General features: G+C 44.2%; 1 protein-coding gene across 4 annotated transcripts in view; it reads left to right on the top strand.

Moving 5' to 3' along the window:
• Positions 1-19,119, top strand: part of DOCK3 (dedicator of cytokinesis 3) — a 2,582,899-nt gene that overhangs the window by 1,681,314 nt on the left and 882,466 nt on the right. For all 4 annotated transcript variants that reach the window (XM_069644069.1, XM_069644070.1, XM_069644071.1 and 1 more), the window contains one exon: positions 8,988-9,094. In XM_069644069.1, coding sequence (XP_069500170.1) covers positions 8,988-9,094 — 107 coding nt within the window. The remainder of the gene's footprint in view (positions 1-8,987; positions 9,095-19,119) is intronic.

The raw sequence follows: 19,119 nt of genomic DNA on the forward strand, positions 1-19,119 counted from the left end.
ACTGCAAGAGTGTTTCAGAGAGTGATGGATATGTTACTTGGAGGAATCAAAGTTGTCAAATGCTATCAGGATGACATACTGGAGTGGAGAAAGGATAATGGAGCTCTGTCATGATGCCTACCTCTAAGGAGCCAGGCCGGGCCCAGCAACCCCAGAGGCAGACATCATTTTCCCCAGGGAAGTCTCAGCGGGCCCAAGTCGGGGCCCTTTGGACTCAGTCCTGGTGCCTTAGGCGCCAGGCTCATAGCGGACCCCAGTCCTGGCGCCTTAGGCGCCAGGCTCATAGAAGAGGATATGTGTTTAAGTGCTTGGGTGCACACTTACCTGATGCAGACCTTGCTGCTTCATCCAGGCCCTCTTGAGGCCTGAATGGGACTACTTAACCTGTAGGACTACTTCACCACCCGGGTGTGGTCGGGGAAGGATACATACCTGATTGGTGGAAGGATACATACCAGGAACTTCTTCCAAGGCTATTTAAACCCCACCCGAACAGCCACACATGCTTCGCGTTGTTCTGCACCTAGCAGCTGGACGCTCACCGTGTCAGCTCCTGCATCCTGACTTCAGCCACGCCTGCCAGCACCCTGGAACACCTGCAAGGGGAGAAAGGAAGAGAATAGGAGAAGAAAAGCCCTTACCTGCTAAATCTGCATCCCGGAGTCATTTCTCCAACGGCCCTGAAAAGGAAGACATCATTTTAAAGGCATTTTGTTTCGATCGCTGCAGTGCTGCATTTTACTCACCTTTGCAAGGCGTTTCCATCTTCAGCAGCGATCTTCCGGATTCAGCTACGCCCCGGCGCCTAGAGGAAAAAAGACAAGAACAAAGGTGAGAGGGAGAAAAGGAATAAGGAAAGCTCAGTTTCCTTTTAAGTCTTACCTGTTGGATTATTCCCACTGCATTTCGGGTCCTGCCGCTTCCTGGCATCTCCGGACCCCGGCCCCTATGGGGAAAAAAGCCAAAGACATTGAATGAGCGAATGCAAAGACATTACCTGAGCGCTCATCCAGAACTGTTTCACTTCGGGTCGGCGCCATATCTCCGGCACTCCGAACCCCGGCCCCTAAGGGGAAAAGACATAAGCATTAGCGCTTGCTGCAATTAAACAACGAACATTATTATTAAGCTTGAACTTTTGAACAGAACTTTTACAGCGCCTTACCTGAACAGTCAAGCTTATCTGAACTCCCATCAATCCTCAATCCAGTGAAGTAACTGGGTTTCAACGCGCCCCTGCATCAGAAGCAGGATGGAGAGCTCATCCTTCCAAACCCTAAGGTGAGGCTTCACGGGGAATCGTGGAGGAGGTATCGTGGAGGGTTGGAAGGGAGTGGGAGGCTTGAGCATTGTTCCACAGTTGGTAATACTCCCTTTTCACGCACAGGAGGGTATCCAACGAGCCAGGGAAGCCAGAATAGAGGGGCCCTTCCTGTCCATCTTCAGAGTTCTGCGCCTTCGACGCCGCGCCTCCGTGGCAACCAGGTGAGCGTTACAGAACGCGAAGCCTTACCACAATTTCCCACCTGGGCGCTATGGAGACTTCCGAGACAGATCAGCTGGCCCATCTTTTAGGGGAATTACGGGCAGAAGTGCACTCAGCCCGCCAGGAGACTAATGCTCTCAGAAGGGAACTAATCCTATCCAAGGAAAGAACTGATGATCTGGCCAAAAGGTTATTGCAGGGCCAGGCAGAGCACACTCCTTTACCTGTTTCCGGAGATATTTCTACAACAATGGGTTCGAATAACCCGGTACAAATCAATCTACCTGGACACATGCCTTTGGCCCCGCCGGAACGTTTTGCGGGGATCCCAAGAAATATGCCGTTTTTATGAACCAATGCCGTTTACACTTTTTATGCAGGCCCGGGGCCTTCCCCAACGACCAGACCAAAGTAGCCTTTGTACTATCTTACCTCAGTGGCTGTGCTGCCGATTGGTCTATTCCATTGGTAAATCAGGATGATCCCATTCTCCGGGATTTCCAGGGCTTCCAGGCCAGCATGGAAAGATTGTTCGCTCGACACTCGCAGGGACAGGCCCTTGACAACGAACTGCTATCCTTACGACAAGGTAATCAGGATCTTTTGTCCTATATCGCCACCTTTAATAGACTAGTTGTGGAAACCGGATGGCCTGAAAATAAAAGGATCACATTGTTTCATCGAGGCCTGCGCGGAGAGCTTAAAGATGTTATAGCTCAGATAGTAGATCCACCCCAGGCCTGCGCAGTCTACATAGACTTAGTGGTTCAACTTGATCACAGACTTCAAAATAGAAAAGCAGATCGGCTCAAGTATGAAACCAGAGTACCTATCAAGACCCACGTTAACTCCAAGAGTACTGACGTTTCCGAACCTATGCAAATTGGCAGTGTTAAAGGACTATTAACGCAGAAGGAACGAGAGAGAAGGCGACAAATGCAACTTTGTCTGTATTGCGGAACTTCCGGTCACTTTCTTCAAAGTTGTCCAGTTAAACCACCCAAGAAGGTGGTTGGAGTCACTGATAACGAGTTATTGACACCTGGTTCGGGAAACGACCTAGCCCGACAAGCGTAGGGGTCCGCTTGCCGAGCTTGAAAACAAACTCTTTGACCTCGCATTTTGTCATGCCAATGGTGCTTGTGAACCCAAAACATCCTCAGCAGTTGCATGCTATAAAAGCATACATAGACAGTGGAGGTATTGGAAATTACATAGACCGTGAATTGGCTTCCAGGATTAAGCTTCCTCTGCGCCCGAAAGTAACCCAAGATGTAATTACTACAGTTGATGGAACCGAAATAGCCTCAGGGCCTGTAACGCATTCCACAGTTGAAATCACTCTGGTGGGTCAGGACGGACATCGGGAAGCAATCGTGTTTGATGTGATCAAGGCCCCACAATTTCAAGTACTTCTTGGAATCCCTTGGTTAGAAACACATAATCCGAGAATAGACTGGCGAGCAAAGAAGATAACTTTTCCTGATTGTGAACCAACCTGTTACCCAAGGAATCCAGCTATGGGTCTAGCCTCTGTAACTTCCACCCCTGTACAGCTACCATCTGAATACCAAGAATTCCAAGACGTTTTTCAGAAAGAGCAGGCTAACACCTTACCTCCCCATCGATCTTACGATTGCCAAATCGACTTGGTACCCAATGCACAACTACCTTGTAGTAGGATTTATGCTCTTACTGAACCTGAGAACCTGCATTTGCGCCAGTATTTGGATCAATACCTGGCCAATGGTTTCATTCGCCCATCAAAGTCACCAGTCTCTTCCGCTTTGTTCTTCGTACCTAAAAATGAAGGAGACCTTAGGGCCTGTATTGACTACCGCGCCCTAAATCAGATAACGATTAAGAATCGTTACCCTTTGCCCCTGATACCTGAGCTTATCGACCAAGTAAAAGATGCTCTTGTGTACACCAAGCTAGATCTCCGAGGAGCTTACCACCTGGTACGTATAAAAGAGGGCGACGAGTGGAAGACTGCATTCCGCACCAAATTTGGGCTCTTCGAATATCAAGTAATGCCCTTCGGTTTGTGCAACGCACCTGCCGCCTTTCAGTACTTCATGAATGATGTTCTTCGGGAACTTATCGATGTTTGTGTCACCGTTTATATTGACGACATCCTGGTGCATTCCTCCTCAGAATCTGATCACAGAAACCATGTTAGGGCAGTTCTTGAGAAATTGCGCCAGCACAAATTATTTGCCAAGCTCGAAAAATGCGTTTTTCATACCACAGAAGTGGAGTTTCTCGGATTCATCCTGACACCTCAAGGAATCCGAATGGACTCGCGGAAAGTGGACGCCATTCTCAAATGGCCATCTCCTAGCTCTGTGAAGGGAGTGCAAAGCATGCTTGGCTTTGCCAATTTCTATCGAAGGTTCATCCCGGAATTTTCTCGAACTGTTCAACCCATCACAGCTCTCCTAAAGAAAAATAAACGCTTTGAATGGACTCTTGAGGCTGAACAAGCCTTTCAGGACCTGAAAACCAAATTCACCTCTGCACCTGTATTGAAGCACCCGCGCCCAGATCTCCCTTCCATCGTGGAAACCGATGCATCCAGTTCGGCCATGGGAGCTGTCCTGTCGCAAAGAGACCCAGAAACTAACCAACTACACCCTGTAGCCTTTTGGTCCAGAAAATTCTCTCCACCTGAACTCAATTACGCAATTACCGACAAAGAACTACTGGCTTTTAAATCAGCTTTCAAGGCTTGGCGTCACTATCTTCTCGGTGCAAGACACATCATCACCGTAATTACGGACCACAGAAATTTGCAGTATTTAAAGACGGCCAAAGCTCAATCTTCGCGACAACTCCGATGGGCTTTATTCTTTGCGGAATTTGATTTTGTAATTACCTATCGCCCTGGCTGCAAGAATGGTAAGGCAGATGCCTTATCCCGGATAGGCATGGAAGAACCCAATTCGAGTTTAGAACCTGTGCCAATCATACCGGAACAAAGAATTCTGGGCTTGACTTCATTGCAAACCATTGAGGACATCCAAGCTCAAGTAAAACAGCTTTTTGACTCTTCTGCCTTACTGGAATGGAGTCAAAAGGGTCCTCACTACACCGTTAAGGATGATTTACCCTACTTCCAAGAGCGGTTATTTCTGCCAAGTAAAGAATTGCAGGAACTTGTCATTACCCGTCATCATGAATCATTAATGGAAGGACACCCCGGTATCGCGAAAACAGAAGAAAAGATCAAACGCCACTTCTGGTGGCCTTCTTGGAGAAAAGACATAAAGTCATTTGTGTTGTCTTGCAGAATCTGTGCCCAAAATAAGAGTCAAAAGAAAAGGCCAGCCGGCCTACTTCAACCTTTGGACATTCCGCCAGCACCTTGGCACACCTTGTCAATGGACTTTATAACTGACCTGCCTCCTTGTGGTAGTTACAACACGATTCTCGTAATAGTGGATCTATTCTCCAAAATGGCCCATTTTATCCCTTTAAAAGGATTGCCGTCAGCTTCCACCTTGGCCAAGGAATTTATGGAAAATATAGTGCGGTTACATGGTTTCCCTTCCATATTAGTCTCAGACCGTGGAAGTCAATTTATCTCCCACTTTTGGAAGAAATGTTGCCAACTAGCACAAATAGACGTGCGGTTATCCACCAGCCACCACCCCCAGACCGACGGACAAACCGAGAGAACCAATCAGACTCTCGAGCAATATCTGCGGTGCATGTTACACCAATCCGAGTTGAATTGGAAGGACATCCTTTGGATTGCAGAATATGCATACAACAATTCAGTGCATTCTGGAACTGGACAGACTCCTTTTTATACCCTGTATGGTCACCATCCTCGGACCTCTGACCTAGATCCACCTCTGACCCTGGAGATGCCTGCAGTAAATCACCTACATTCCACAATAACCCAAGCCTTCAAAGAAGCTACAACCCACTTACAGCAAGCCAAGAAAAAGTATAAAGAAAACGCTGATTTGCACCGAAGTAAAACTCCTCCTTACCAAGTAGGAGATCAGGTATGGCTAGCAACTAAACATCTACCCCTCAAGGGTCAGCGAACTTTTAATCCCAGATTCATTGGGCCTTACCCCATCAAAGCTATTATCAACCCAGTGGCCTTTAAACTCGATTTACCATCCAACATGCGGATTCATCCCGTTTTTCACGCATCTCTTCTAAAACCAGTACAACCTGGAACCAGACTGTCTGAGCCCCCAGGCCCTGTCCAAATTGATGGAGAAATAGAATTCGAAGTGAAAGACATTTTAGATTCCAAGATAGTTAAGTCGAAACTCTTCTATCTTGTTGATTGGAAAGGATATGGACCTCAGGAAAGATCTTGGGAACCCAGTAACTATGTTCACGCACCACGATTAATTCAAAGATTCCATCTAAGATTCCCGCACAAACCAAAACCCCCGGAGGAAAAGACCTTGGGAGGGGCCTTGAGGGGGGGTACTGTCATGATGCCTACCTCTAAGGAGCCAGGCCGGGCCCAGCAACCCCAGAGGCAGACAGCATTTTCCCCAGGGAAGTCTCAGCGGGCCCAAGTCGGGGCCCTTTGGACTAAGTCCTGGCGCCTTAGGCGCCAGGCTCATAGCGGACCCCAGTCCTGGCGCCTTAGGCGCCAGGCTCATAGAAGAGGATATGTGTTTAAGTGCTTGGGTGCACACTTACCTGATGCAGACCTTGCTGCTTCATCCAGGCCCTCTTGAGGCCTGAATGGGACTACTTAACCTGTAGGACTACTTCACCACCCGGGTGTGGTCGGGGAAGGATACATACCTGATTGGTGGAAGGATACATACCAGGAACTTCTTCCAAGGCTATTTAAACCCCACCCGAACAGCCACACATGCTTCGCGTTGTTCTGCACCTAGCAGCTGGACGCTCACCGTGTCAGCTCCTGCATCCTGACTTCAGCCACGCCTGCCAGCACCCTGGAACACCTGCAAGGGGAGAAAGGAAGAGAATAGGAGAAGAAAAGCCCTTACCTGCTAAATCTGCATCCCGGAGTCATTTCTCCAACGGCCCTGAAAAGGAAGACATCATTTTAAAGGCATTTCGTTTCGATCGCTGCAGTGCTGCATTTTACTCACCTTTGCAAGGAGCTTCCATCTTCAGCAGCGATCTTCCGGATTCAGCTACGCCCCGGCGCCTAGAGGAAAAAAGACAAGAACAAAGGTGAGAGGGAGAAAAGGAATAAGGAAAGCTCAGTTTCCTTTTAAGTCTTACCTGTTGGATTATTCCCACTGCATTTCGGGTCCTGCCGCTTCCTGGCATCTCCGGACCCCGGCCCCTATGGGGAAAAAAGACAAAGACATTGAATGAGCGAATGCAAAGACATTACCTGAGCGCTCATCCAGAACTGTTTCACTTCGGGTCGGCGCCATATCTCCGGCACTCCGAACCCCGGCCCCTAAGGGGAAAAAGACATAAGCATTAGCGCTTGCTGCAATTAGACAACGAACATTATTATTAAGCTTGAACTTTTGAACAGAACTTTTACAGCGCCTTACCTGAACAGTCAAGCTTACCTGAACTCCCATCAATCCTCAATCCAGTGAAGTAACTGGGTTTCAACGCGCCCCTGCATCAGAAGCAGGATGGAGAGCTCATCCTTCCAAACCCTAAGGTGAGGCTTCACGGGGAATCGTGGAGGAGGTATCGTGGAGGGTTGGAAGGGAGTGGGAGGCTTGAGCATTGTTCCACAGTTGGTAATACTCCCTTTTCACACACAGGAGGGTATTCAACGAGCCAGGGAAGCCAGAATAGAGGCGCCCTTCCTGTCCATCTTCAGAGTTCTGCGCCTTCGACGCCGCGCCTCCGTGGGAACCAGGTGAGCGTTACAAGCTCATGATGCCTGGATGCGATTGGTCTTGAAGAAGTTGAGTGAAGCAGGTTTTGTAATTTCCTTGGGTAAATGTAAGTGTCAAGATACAGGGAGGATTATTTGGGACATGAGGTGTCGGAGAGTGAAGTTTGACATAAGTTAGTTGCAATTGAAGCTATATCTAAGATGAGGTCTTCAAGCAGCAAGGCTGAAGTGGCTTTGTTCCTGTAGTTAATAGAATGTTACAGGAAGTTTGTCAAAAGTCTTTGTGACAAAACAAACAATATGAGAGGATTGAATCGAAAACATACCGGTTTTCAGTGGGATGCTAAATGTGAGGATTAGTAGAGCGTTAAACAGAGCATGGCAGATGTGATAGTTCTAAAGCGGTTTCGAGAAGAAATACCTGTGAGATTGGATACTAATGCTAGTGAAGATGGAATAGGCTGCGTAAACCAACTTGCGGCTGTGCCTGGGTTACATGGGAAGAGCGGCATTAGTGGATATAGATGAAGAGAAAATGAGGGAGAGAATAAGGAAAAGAGAGAAGTGCTGAAAAAGAAAGTACAATAAACTGAAATGTTTTAAGGAAGCCAGCATGCTTAAAGGTATGTTAGTGAAAGTGAAATGTCCCAGGAACGTTCAGAAAGGTTGGCTGAAATATTCTCAAGCGATCAAGGAAGATTTAAGAAATTTTGTGGAGCTTGAAAATGTGGAAGTCTTGAATAAATAGAGGGTAGCAATACTGTCAGCAAGAAGAGAGAAGGTCTGATTGGGGTGATTTTTCTTAATGAATGGTTCAATGAATTAGCTTTAGATTATATGTGAATGGGACCATTTCTTGTTCCAACTAACATAGTGGAGGAAAGAAGGAATGTTACATCTTGCCATACATACCTCTGCTCTGTTCTACCTTCTAGCTAGGAGCATGGAATCGCCTGTGAAATCCACACACCATCACAGCATAAGGAGATTCCATGCTCCAAATTGGAAGGTAGATAGAAGGAGAATATGGGGATCTGAAGGATAACAGAAGGTGGAAGGGAAGTTTGTGAGACACTGGCTGCATACTAAGAAGCTTAAATAAATAACCAGATCTGAAACTGCTGCCATGGTGTGCCTTTAGAATATATTGGTAGTTAACATTTGTGTTCGCACTCTGAAATGCTTATATACGAGTACAATATAAAAGGATATCATTTTATTTCATTTCAAATACCCCTTGTCATCACTTTATACAGGGTTTCCCTCTTGGGGTTCAGGGCTGGAAAGCATAATGAGCTTCAACCACCAGAAGCAGTGCTATTTAGTGATCTCAACAGTCTTTGTGCCATCCAGCTGTGTGGATCTACTCTCTGATTAATTAGTAAGGTATTTGATGTGGGTACAACACTGAGAAATGATTGGGTGGGATGCATTTCAAATGTCGCAGAGTTGCTGCATCTGATGCATTCTTTAATTGATAACAGTTGCTAAATTCTTCATCCTTTTATGGCATGAAACCAAACAAGCAAGTTATTTGATTTTCAATATTTGGATGATGATTAGGTATGATGATATTTAAACATCAAGTATTGCTTGTAATTGCTTTGATCTCATTCGTTTACATGATTTTATGTAGAGTTTCATGTTTAAATATGTCCTGACATATTGATGATTTAAATGCAGCAAAAGACAAAGGAGAGAAGAAACTGTTTGGCTTTGCATTCACTCCTCTGATGAGAGATGATGGCACAACCTTATCGGATGATGCCCATGAGCTCTACGTTTACAAGGTACTTCACCAGCTTTGCGTCTATACATATATATTTACATGTGTCCATATAAATACTTTCTGATTATATCAGTCTGTCTTCCCTTTACCACCTTGCTCTGCCAGTCAATTTACCTTTTGGTGCAGTTCTCTACCTCTTAACCATAGAAGTGCTGTATGGTACTGGAAAATGTTCTCAAATGCTGTATATTACTGTATACCCTATAGAGATTAATAATTCCTACAGGGCATACAGTGATAAACTCAAATCAATACAGCTTGACTAAAGCAACGTATGTTAAACTCGAGAAAGTAAAAACCAAACTCATAAAGCTCACAGGTTTTAACAATAAGGCATTAGATACAAACTGCAACACACCACATTAGCAAAGAAAACCTTCACCGTACCATTGACAATTGGATGCTGGCACAGCCTGGAACATAGTCAGGAACTTGAAAGACAGGCACTGGAATGGTGACAGAGCAGCACAGGCTCGCTAAGAGAGAGTAAGCGCACAAATGAAAAGTAGGGGTCAAGCATGACTATAAGTAGGGTTGCAATGCCCCAACAAAGATCCCTTGAAATTGTGCCATTTTAATTAGCCTCACAGGAGATGATGGCAGTAGGTAAATATAAGGACAAAAGGAGAAGACAAGAAGTGTGTGTGGGGCAGGGAGCCTGTACAGAGAACTAAATGTTACTAATCCAAAATGAAAGTCAGTCAAATGTATTTGAGAATATTACATATGTTTCCCTGCAGATCTTACTGCATATCTCCTTGAATACTGCCCAAATCAATATTTTTTCTTTCATCATTTCTGTGTCCTGCTTCGTCAACCCATGAAGTTCTTCTTCCCAAAACCATTAACTTCTGTGAAACTATGCAAAACTGACATTTATATGCCTCTCAAATTTATTCTGCTTTGTTTGAACCAATTATTTTGTATTGTGTTAGTTTCATAAAACTTTACATATTAAAAGTGCCATCTTTCAATGTTACCTAATACAAAATTATGAAATATACAAAGATAATACATTCATCACATTATTTAACTGAATACATATACAATTAAAAATCTTACATTTACAATCATCAATCATATATTTCACTTTAAAACAAGAGACAATCAACTAATTTCATACGGTAAATAGCCTAAAAGTTATGAAACACATAATATGCTCAGCGTAAGTTAATCAAATGTATCCTGTAGAAGTAATTGATAACAGCAATTGTTAATGTTGTTATATTTCCGACAACATACTCTAAAGTTCATCAGTATTGCGCCGTTCTCGATTATGTACAAATTTAGAAAAATGTATAATTTTGAACATTTGCACAAAGGAATTCAATCAATATTTTTATAATTACAATAAATGTCTTACAACGCGTATAATATTGAAGAGGTTTCAAAGGGTGGACCTGGGATTCGAACCTGTGTTGCTCTGCGTCGTCGTGTTTCCAAGACAAGCATGTTCCCACTAAGCTATACTACCCTTGCAGAAATATGATGTAGTGTCTCAATTTCACAAGCATCTTTGCAATATCTACAAATAGCAGGCATTGTTGGTGTCTTTTTCCTAATACTAATTATTCCACAAATGGGCAGTAGATTCATTCTAGATCTTTGAAACACTGTTCTTCAGTATGCATTTGGAAATGCTTCAAGATAAGGGGCATTACAGCCCAATTTCTTTGATTCCAACGCATGAATGTGAAGCAATTTATATTGCTGAATTATTTCATTTGTATTGCATCAAATCCATTCAGAAAGTTTCTTATTCACTTCCAAATAGTTACAAGTAGCTCCAATGTTATATGGAGTATGTCTAATATAGATTGCCAATTATTAGTAAACTAAGCAAACACTCCTCTTTTTTCTACATGGACTAAATATAGACAGTTGTAAAAGAGGGAGTTAGTGTGGAGGGTTGAAATGTGTAATTGTAATAGTTTCCACAGAAACCAAGCTTTCTTAGATACAAGGCCCAGTTCATACGAAATAACTGCTACTGACGCACAATTTGAAAGATGTAATACCTTCTGCCATGTATAACCTTCCATTATCCCTAAATCAATGTTCCTAGCTTGGTGGGAGATTTACAACCCATAGAGTATAGATGGTAGGACTTTATCAATAGGGTATTATCAAAAATCTTCCATGCATTTGGCTGATATGTTTAATTTGCAGACTAAGTTGTTCTGATTTATCTTGCAGTCTAGCATTTATTGAGTGCGTATCTGTCCTTGCTGATAAATGTAATCCCAAATATATAAAATCATTGACACATTTTAACTTATTTAATCCTATTTTTCAGCTGAATCTATGTTTTTCATTGGATTTAGAAAATATTATTTCTGTTTTGTTTGAGTTAACTATTAAATCGTTATCTATAGTGTATTGATAGAAAGCAGCTATAAGACGTTGAAGGCCCAGCTGGGTGTTACCCAAAAGGATATCCTCCAGTGTTGTACTTCTCTGAACCTTACAGTCCTGTGCATCAACACATCCTCCAATGTTTAGCATTATGTTACCAGAGTATTTATTAGTCTTTTCCTAATGTCAAAAATTGATTGTTCAGAGTATGAGGTAAGATGGAAAAACTATTGTAGTAGCGGATGCAGGTATTCTAAGAAAAGTGCTGTTTATTGTGTCTTGCATACATTTTTCTATCAAATAGCAATCTTTAGGTACTTCCTGAAAGGAAAATAGTCACCATGAATTCTCATTTTGACTAATATGGCCAAGGATAAGCTATGGCCTGGAATCAGTGCTTTACTTGTTGAACCAATGTATGACTAGTTGGGTGTCCTTTGTTCCATCCTCTCAAAACACACAGGGTTTTGTCTCCTCAACCACTCTAATGATCTGTTCCTTATTCCCTCTGAGTTCTGTCTCTGAGTCCATCCAATCTCTGTTCTTTCTTTATTCTACCATTGATATGTTTTCACAGGCTCTCTAATGGTATTCACCCACGTGCAATGCAGGACCACTCTCTAGCGATGCACTTATGTGCTTATTCTTCTCTACCTCTATAACTCTGTTCTTTCTAAGATGTGCATACAGCTTTGTGTAGTCCATAAGACAAGAAAAAAGCAAAACCACGTTTTTCACTACTTTCACATTCATTATCTACTAGATTAAAATAGTCTTTAGTGACCCAATGTGTGCCCTAATTATGTTGAGAAATGTCCATAGTAGCTTTCCACTCGGATTAACTTTGAAGTCCTTTTACAGGGCCAATGAGGATCTGCATTTTCTCTCCCCTAATTAGTTTCACTGTCAATCTGACTTGTTATTCTACTATTACTTGTACTTTCTATCAGGTGAGCATTTGGCATTTCAACAGAGCATTATGAGAAGATTAATCAATGTGTTCTATGCTAAATGATATTCAGAACAATTCCAGATTTACCAATATGCTCAATTTTGAAATAAATAATTGTTGGCAAAGGATGTTGAGGGGAATGAACAAAAAAGTACAGAAATAAACTAAGAATATCCAAAGCTTTCTTTAAGGAGTTTCTACCTATTATATATTTTATTATATAATTGTATTTGCTGATCTCATCCCAAGAAGTGCTCCTTATGTTCTACGTACCCTTGAAAATAACGTAGGAAGTGTACAGGTTCTTGACTGGAAACCTAAATCTACTTATTTTCTTTGCTTTAGAAATATCTAGAGAACCTCCTTTACCCCCAAGAGAGACTTTTCCCTGACTTAATTAGAAAGCAGGACTTCAGCAATTAGGTCAGGCAAAAGGCCTCCTAGTTTGATCAGTTTTGTAAGAATCCATTGTGCGATTTAGTAGTTTATAATGACTTCTGCCAGCAACACATCAGCCTTCCCTGTTAAGCTGGCCTCTGCAATGTGGCACAATCTTTGCATAAGAACTTATCGTCCTCTTGGAAATTAAAGTTTTTGGATTTTTCATTACAAAATTAGTCAGAACTTTCTCTATGCATGTGTAGTAGTTTTGGCTTGTTTTAGTGCTTCTCCGCAGACTAGATTCCTTGTCAGGACTCCCCATGCATCACAGGCTTCTTCAACCTAAGTACTCCGTGAGGAAGCTGAGGGCCTCCTCACTTCTTTCCCTGAGATATCATCCTCCCAGGTGGCTTGGGAAAGGCTGTCGTTACCAGATCCTGAACCTGGGGGTGGATATGTGAGGGAGGACTACCTGGGTGGAGGAGACTTGGGGAGGGGAGGTGAGGGACCCTTGGGTGAGACACAGTATCCCCCATTTCCCCTTCATGAGGAGTCCGCCATCCCTCAGGCCTTTATAGGCTATTGTCAGTCCCTTCCATATTTTTTCCCTAAATCATACCCCAACAGACACCAGTTAGGCACTGGAACGAGGAGAAGGCAAGCAAGAACAATGCAAAACTCCCAAGCCAGCAGTGAGCGGTCTAGTCCCATTTGGACCAATCAACCTGGCAAGAGGTTTAAAAGCAGCAAGAATGGGGTAAATGGTAAATGGTGTCACCTGTGGAAGCAGATCTATGGACTGCAGGAGGAGGAGCGCAGAGGTCTTCTGGAAGGTGACATGGAAGACAGAGTGCTCGAGAACCCCAGTTAGATGCAGAGCATATGCAGCAGGAAGCAAGGCTGAAGGAAGCTGGGGGCAGTACCAGACTACAGAAAGGGAACCGGCATGACCAGGCAAAGCTTCGGAGTGAGGTCTGAGCTGCGAGAGATGCATCGGTGGAAGGAGCAAAGCCACAGTGAGCCACTGCGCAGACCGAGTGAGGTGCCGCACAAGAGAGAGAGAGAAAGAGAGAGAGAGAGAGAGAGAGAGGGAGAGAGAGTGGCGGCTGGAAGCCTTGCTGTATCACCGTAAGCACTGATCAGTGAGTCAACCTAGGCAGGGGGTCACCGGGATGGCAGGTGAGCATGTCATTCCTTTGAGAACTGTAATGAATAATGATCCAAATGGAAGCCAACCTTTTCTTTAAATTACTCGACGCTCTTATTGTCTCAAGTCAATTATCCCCATTAAACTCAACGCTCCTCGTGTCGAATTGACCATCCCTTTCCAACCCACCATTACTAATGTTTTGTTCTTTCCCTTATCACTCTCCCTTCCCAATACCCATTCATACATTTTTGCCATCTTGCTCAGTTTGTACTTGCCATTCGCACGTTCAGCTACTGACCGTCGGGATTGGAACGTCTCCTTCTGCAGCCTCTCCAACTTTCTGTCCATTCTGCTTCCTGTAGATGCAGGGAGGGGTATCTGACTGAAAACAAGGGGCCCGTCTACCCTAGCTTGTGCAAGCCTTAACCTATTCTAACTGTTATCCACAGGGAGCTTTACGTCCTTTCAGCCGAATGGCAGAGGTCGTTCTATATTGCCGGGGGATCCCAAAGCTTACTTATCTCGATGGAAATCAAAACATCCTCTCTCTGCTACCAGGTGAATTGGAGGACTTCCAGCCCTATAAGATAGGTCAGTGATACGTTTGAGAGGAATGGGGATCCAGAGGTTACTCAAACATCAATAAACGAAATGACTCAGGAAGTTGGCAAAAAGACAACTGTTTTAATATCAATTATCTAAAACAGGGAGTACAACGGACATCAGCGGATGTCTCACAGCATGATCTCAACTTACTTTATAGGTGACGTACAACCTGTGAATTACTAATGTCATCCTATATGGCAAACTAGAAAAATCTACTGAAGAGAGTGATAGGGTCTACGGGAATATCTAAGTATACAATCCTTACTTGTCTAATGGCCTTGAGAAAGCTGATAGGTTTCTTAAAATCAGGTGGGGGACTAAGCCCTTCCCTCAAAACAGGTCACTATGAACGTCACTTAATACACAACGTCCTATTGGCTACTTAACTATAGGACCGCCAATCATGCGATCCTCTATCATTAGTTGGCTTCTAACCTCCATCAGCATCCTTCAGCCCAAGCAAGCCGCATGCAGGCCAGCCTGCCAGGTGTTGGTGAGTTACTTTTAAACATCCGCTTCCCACCAATTAGAACATCATTCATCATCACCTCAGTGGTCGGTTGTCAATAAGGCATTTTGAACGTGTCCTTGAAAATGTTCTTTTGCTCTGGAAGATACAGGGGAGTAGAGGAACGTTCTGCCCTCGTGCATAGGTGTGACCATCCTGCTCATCCAACTCCTTCTCCCCACGTGACTGGAGACCACAAAATTGAGTTTCCAACATATAGGCATCCTAGGCAAAGTGGTTGAGGTGGGGGTACTTAGCTCATTCTCTTCAAGTCTTTGACTTTCTTCCCTCTCCTCACTGATTTGTAATCATTTGGACAAAGTCCCTGGTGATTTGATATATACTCTGCTGCTTTCACACTTACTGGGACGAGTATGGCGAGTCCCTTGAGATTCGTTATATGTTCTGTGGCTTTCACTGTTACTGGGACGAGTATCATGACTCTCTGTGTTTGTTCTAGTCTTTAATACTTTTATGGGTACTGAGATGAGTATGATTAATCTTTCATTATTTGTGATACTCTCTGTGGTTTAGCGTATGCCCGTGGCCCCTGCCGGGTCTCCCACCATTCCTGTTACCTCTACCTTGTCGAGTTGGCATCACTAGTTCTTCCTGTGAGGTCAGGATCACGCCATCTTGAGGAACACTTGCAGTGTCTTCCTTTGCTTCTCTGTTTCAGTCTCCCCGGCTCAGCTGAGTTATCTTCCTGTATGGCCTCGGCATCATTGTCGGACCACGCTGTCCCCCTCCTTGAGGTCATGCCACCCCCTGGCAATGCTGCCACCCACTCGAGTCGGCTCCCTGCCAGCTCCTGCATCACTTTCTTTCTTCATTCTCTACGTCCTTTTGACCAAGGACCTCCCAGAATGCCATGGCTTCTCTCCCTCAGTTTTGAACTTCCTAGGCTTCACCGTCTCTGTGAACACAACTCTATAATGCAAGTCCTTCTTTGGTTTTTTGCATCTTAGTTGGGTCCTCCCCATTGAAGGGCTGCTGTCCATCTTCTCTTTCTCTAGATTATTCTTTCTCACGCCATAGTTCCCACTTCTCAAATTATTCTCTATTTGCCACAGAGGAGCGATCAGCATTACCCCTCCATTCTTATTCTTCTCAGTTAATTTATGTTAGGTTCTTATATTGGTAGTGGTATTGCAATAGCACACAGTGGTCTGTTCAGGTTGTGCCTTTTGAGTCAGTTATGGTCTGAGGTGTTCATAGGAAAGTGGGGCAGGGAGTTCCTTCATGGAACGGGAGTCCTTGTCCCCAAGAGGGGAGTCTTTCCCTATGAGGTCTCGCTGACCACTACCCCCAGGGTGAATGTTGCGTAGCGGGCTCATCTCCGTAGGCTCACAGGGAAGGACTCCCCTCTGGGGCGAAGTGACAAGATCCTGTGAATCGTCACACATGCCAATGCAGACATCAGAGGCACAATAGATTTTCTAACAGCACTCACACAGCAAGCCCAAATGAAAATCAGTTGCACACTAGATTTTCTGAAGGCACTTGTGAGGCAAGACGGTTCACATTAATGCCACAGTTGATTCCAAACAGCTAAAGCAATAAATGCCACCATATTAAACAAGCATTGGCAATGCCAACAGTGTGGGCTTTTCTGTAGACATGAGAAAGGCAGAGTGCCATTAAGTAGCATATGCACAATGGTTCAAGTTCCTGGGCATCTAATATCAGTGCCGGCAAATGCCTAATACTTATACACATGCCAAAACTGTTGGCTTTGCCAATGCTGTTTTTTAACAGAACTTCAGTAACGGACACTGATAGTGCTTAGAAATCGAGTGGCTGAAAGTAGACCTGGTTGAGACATTTTTATTACACCAGAAGCGTTTGTACAGCTCCAATTAAGTCATTAACTGGTAGAAACTGTTTTGAAAAAAAGACTGGCAGGCACTTTGAGTACAAAGTTTGATGATAATGTTTGAGTGAAGCGTGCTCTAAGAGTTCCTATCAGGAAGTATTTTCAGCGGAGTGGGGCAGAAACTGGGTGGAAATGGCCATAGGGATTAGCATAGCCATGGGCAGTAAATGGATGGGCAAATATCTAAACACCACCTTCAAGCTTTTTGTGCCTCCTCATGTGCCTTTTCTCCTTATCTGTACAATGCAATAGCTGTGGCTTATAGGTGGCACTGCCACCTACTAACCCAAACAAAAAATGCTCTTAAAAATGTACACCAAGGGAATGCCATGAGAAATCTGGGGCTGCACAGAGGAGGGGAGGAAATTCCAAGATGGCATACCAATGTGTTAAAGGCTTGTACCAGCCCAAAAGGCTTGAGACACACACAGGAGAAGTCATTAGGGACAGCCAATAACAGCCCCTCATTAATTTGCAGGTGCATTCACTCACAGGAAGCCCTACCCAGGGGAGATGTCAGAGGGATGTATTCACTTAAAGTCCAAGTCAGGTATTGTGGGTGTTTGGAGTAAGAGCTGTTGACATATTGAAGCAAGAAAGGAAACTGGAGGCATAGTTCAGAGGGGGAGGTAAGTTAGGCGGCTGGTGGGAAACATCAGCAGAAGGTTCATTGGAGCAATCAAGAGATTGTTAGTGGGACACATCTGGGAATTGTTTTAAGAGATCAGGAAGCCGTTGGCTGGGAACCTCAGAAGGAGTTTGGTTTTAAGCATCAGGAAAAGTACAGGAAGGTAGCATGTTTTTAGCAAGATCGGTAAGGCACCAAAGGGCAGGCCTGCTCCAATGCATGATCTGAAGGGGTCAAGCCCACAGTGGGAGGAGAAAAGAAAATGCCATGCCATCGAGGGGGAGCATCACCAGATTAGAAATAGACACATGGTGAAATGAGAGGTCTGGGTGCTACGAGAAATAAGTGACAAAAATAGCCCAACTATGGAACATGGGCAGGGCAACCCCATTTTGTAGTGTCTCAACATAGAAGAGAAAGTCTACTTTGTACAGATAATCGCCAATATCCAGCGACATTTAACGGAACTGAAAGATGCCTCACCCAGAACCATAGACAAGCAAAAAGAATTCCAAAGAGAATACCCTCTAGATTGTGGGTGATGGGGAGGTACCCCAAACCAGGTGTTCCAAATGAAACCCTTGCCCTGTTGGAAACCCTGATTATTTAGCGTTTCACCCTGGGGAGTTACCTTTGTGAGTTAAATAAAATATGTTTTAACCTCAGAATTATGTTCAACTTCTTTGTGGACCCCATTTGGCTATATGACATTGTGTATTAAAAAAAACAGACCTGCAAAGTCAAGGCCTATCTTGAAGCTTTGCCTAACAAATTATGATAAACAAAGTCTATACACTCTGGGAATTGGATGCACAATGTTACTTAAAACAAATGAATAATAATGCAACAGAATTCATACACTTTCACGACGTATAGCAGGACAAAAACAAAGCAAGGTTACTAAGGTAAAGAAATATGTTGACAGATATTCACAGCATCACTGAAGTGTCAATCACATTGGAAAATTGAAACAGCAGCAACGTTTGGGTGGAGCTCACATTTCTTCTAATGCAGGCTGTGATGTATCTAGTGAGTCCATCCCTGAAAACCCATATGGGCCTCCTCTCATGTGGCCAGGATAAGGCAGCCACCACCTGATCCTGACCCCGGGGGTGGTATTTTGTGGGAGGATAACATGGGAGGGGACTCATATCATGGGGACTTTATGACTTCCTTAAACCTAGATTCCCCTACTCTCCCTAAAACAGTGATAGCTTATTGTAAAACAGAGCCTGTTATCAAAAGTACTAAACTCTTTAAGGTCCAGAATACATACCTGTAGTACTGGGCCCAGGCAGAAGGGCTCCGAATTAGTAATGCTCCAATGAGCAACTAATCCGAATGAGCGGCCTGGTTGCTGCAAGGGAAACACCTGAGTGGAACATTTAAATGTAGAAATGAAGTACAGCTGAGAGAAGGTAGGAACGACTTGCTGAAGCAGACTGGAGAGCTGAGGTCGCCGTGAGAACAGTGAGAAGCACAGCTGGTGCTGAAGTGAAACGGGAAGATGGAGGACCATGCAGAGTGTTCATAGTGGAAAGCAGCATCAGAAGAGGGAAGCCAGATGGGC

Source organism: Ambystoma mexicanum, chromosome 2p (assembly GCF_040938575.1).
Source record: "Ambystoma mexicanum isolate Mex_15411 chromosome 2p, UKY_AmexF1_1, whole genome shotgun sequence".
NCBI classification, from domain to species: domain Eukaryota; kingdom Metazoa; phylum Chordata; class Amphibia; order Caudata; family Ambystomatidae; genus Ambystoma; species Ambystoma mexicanum.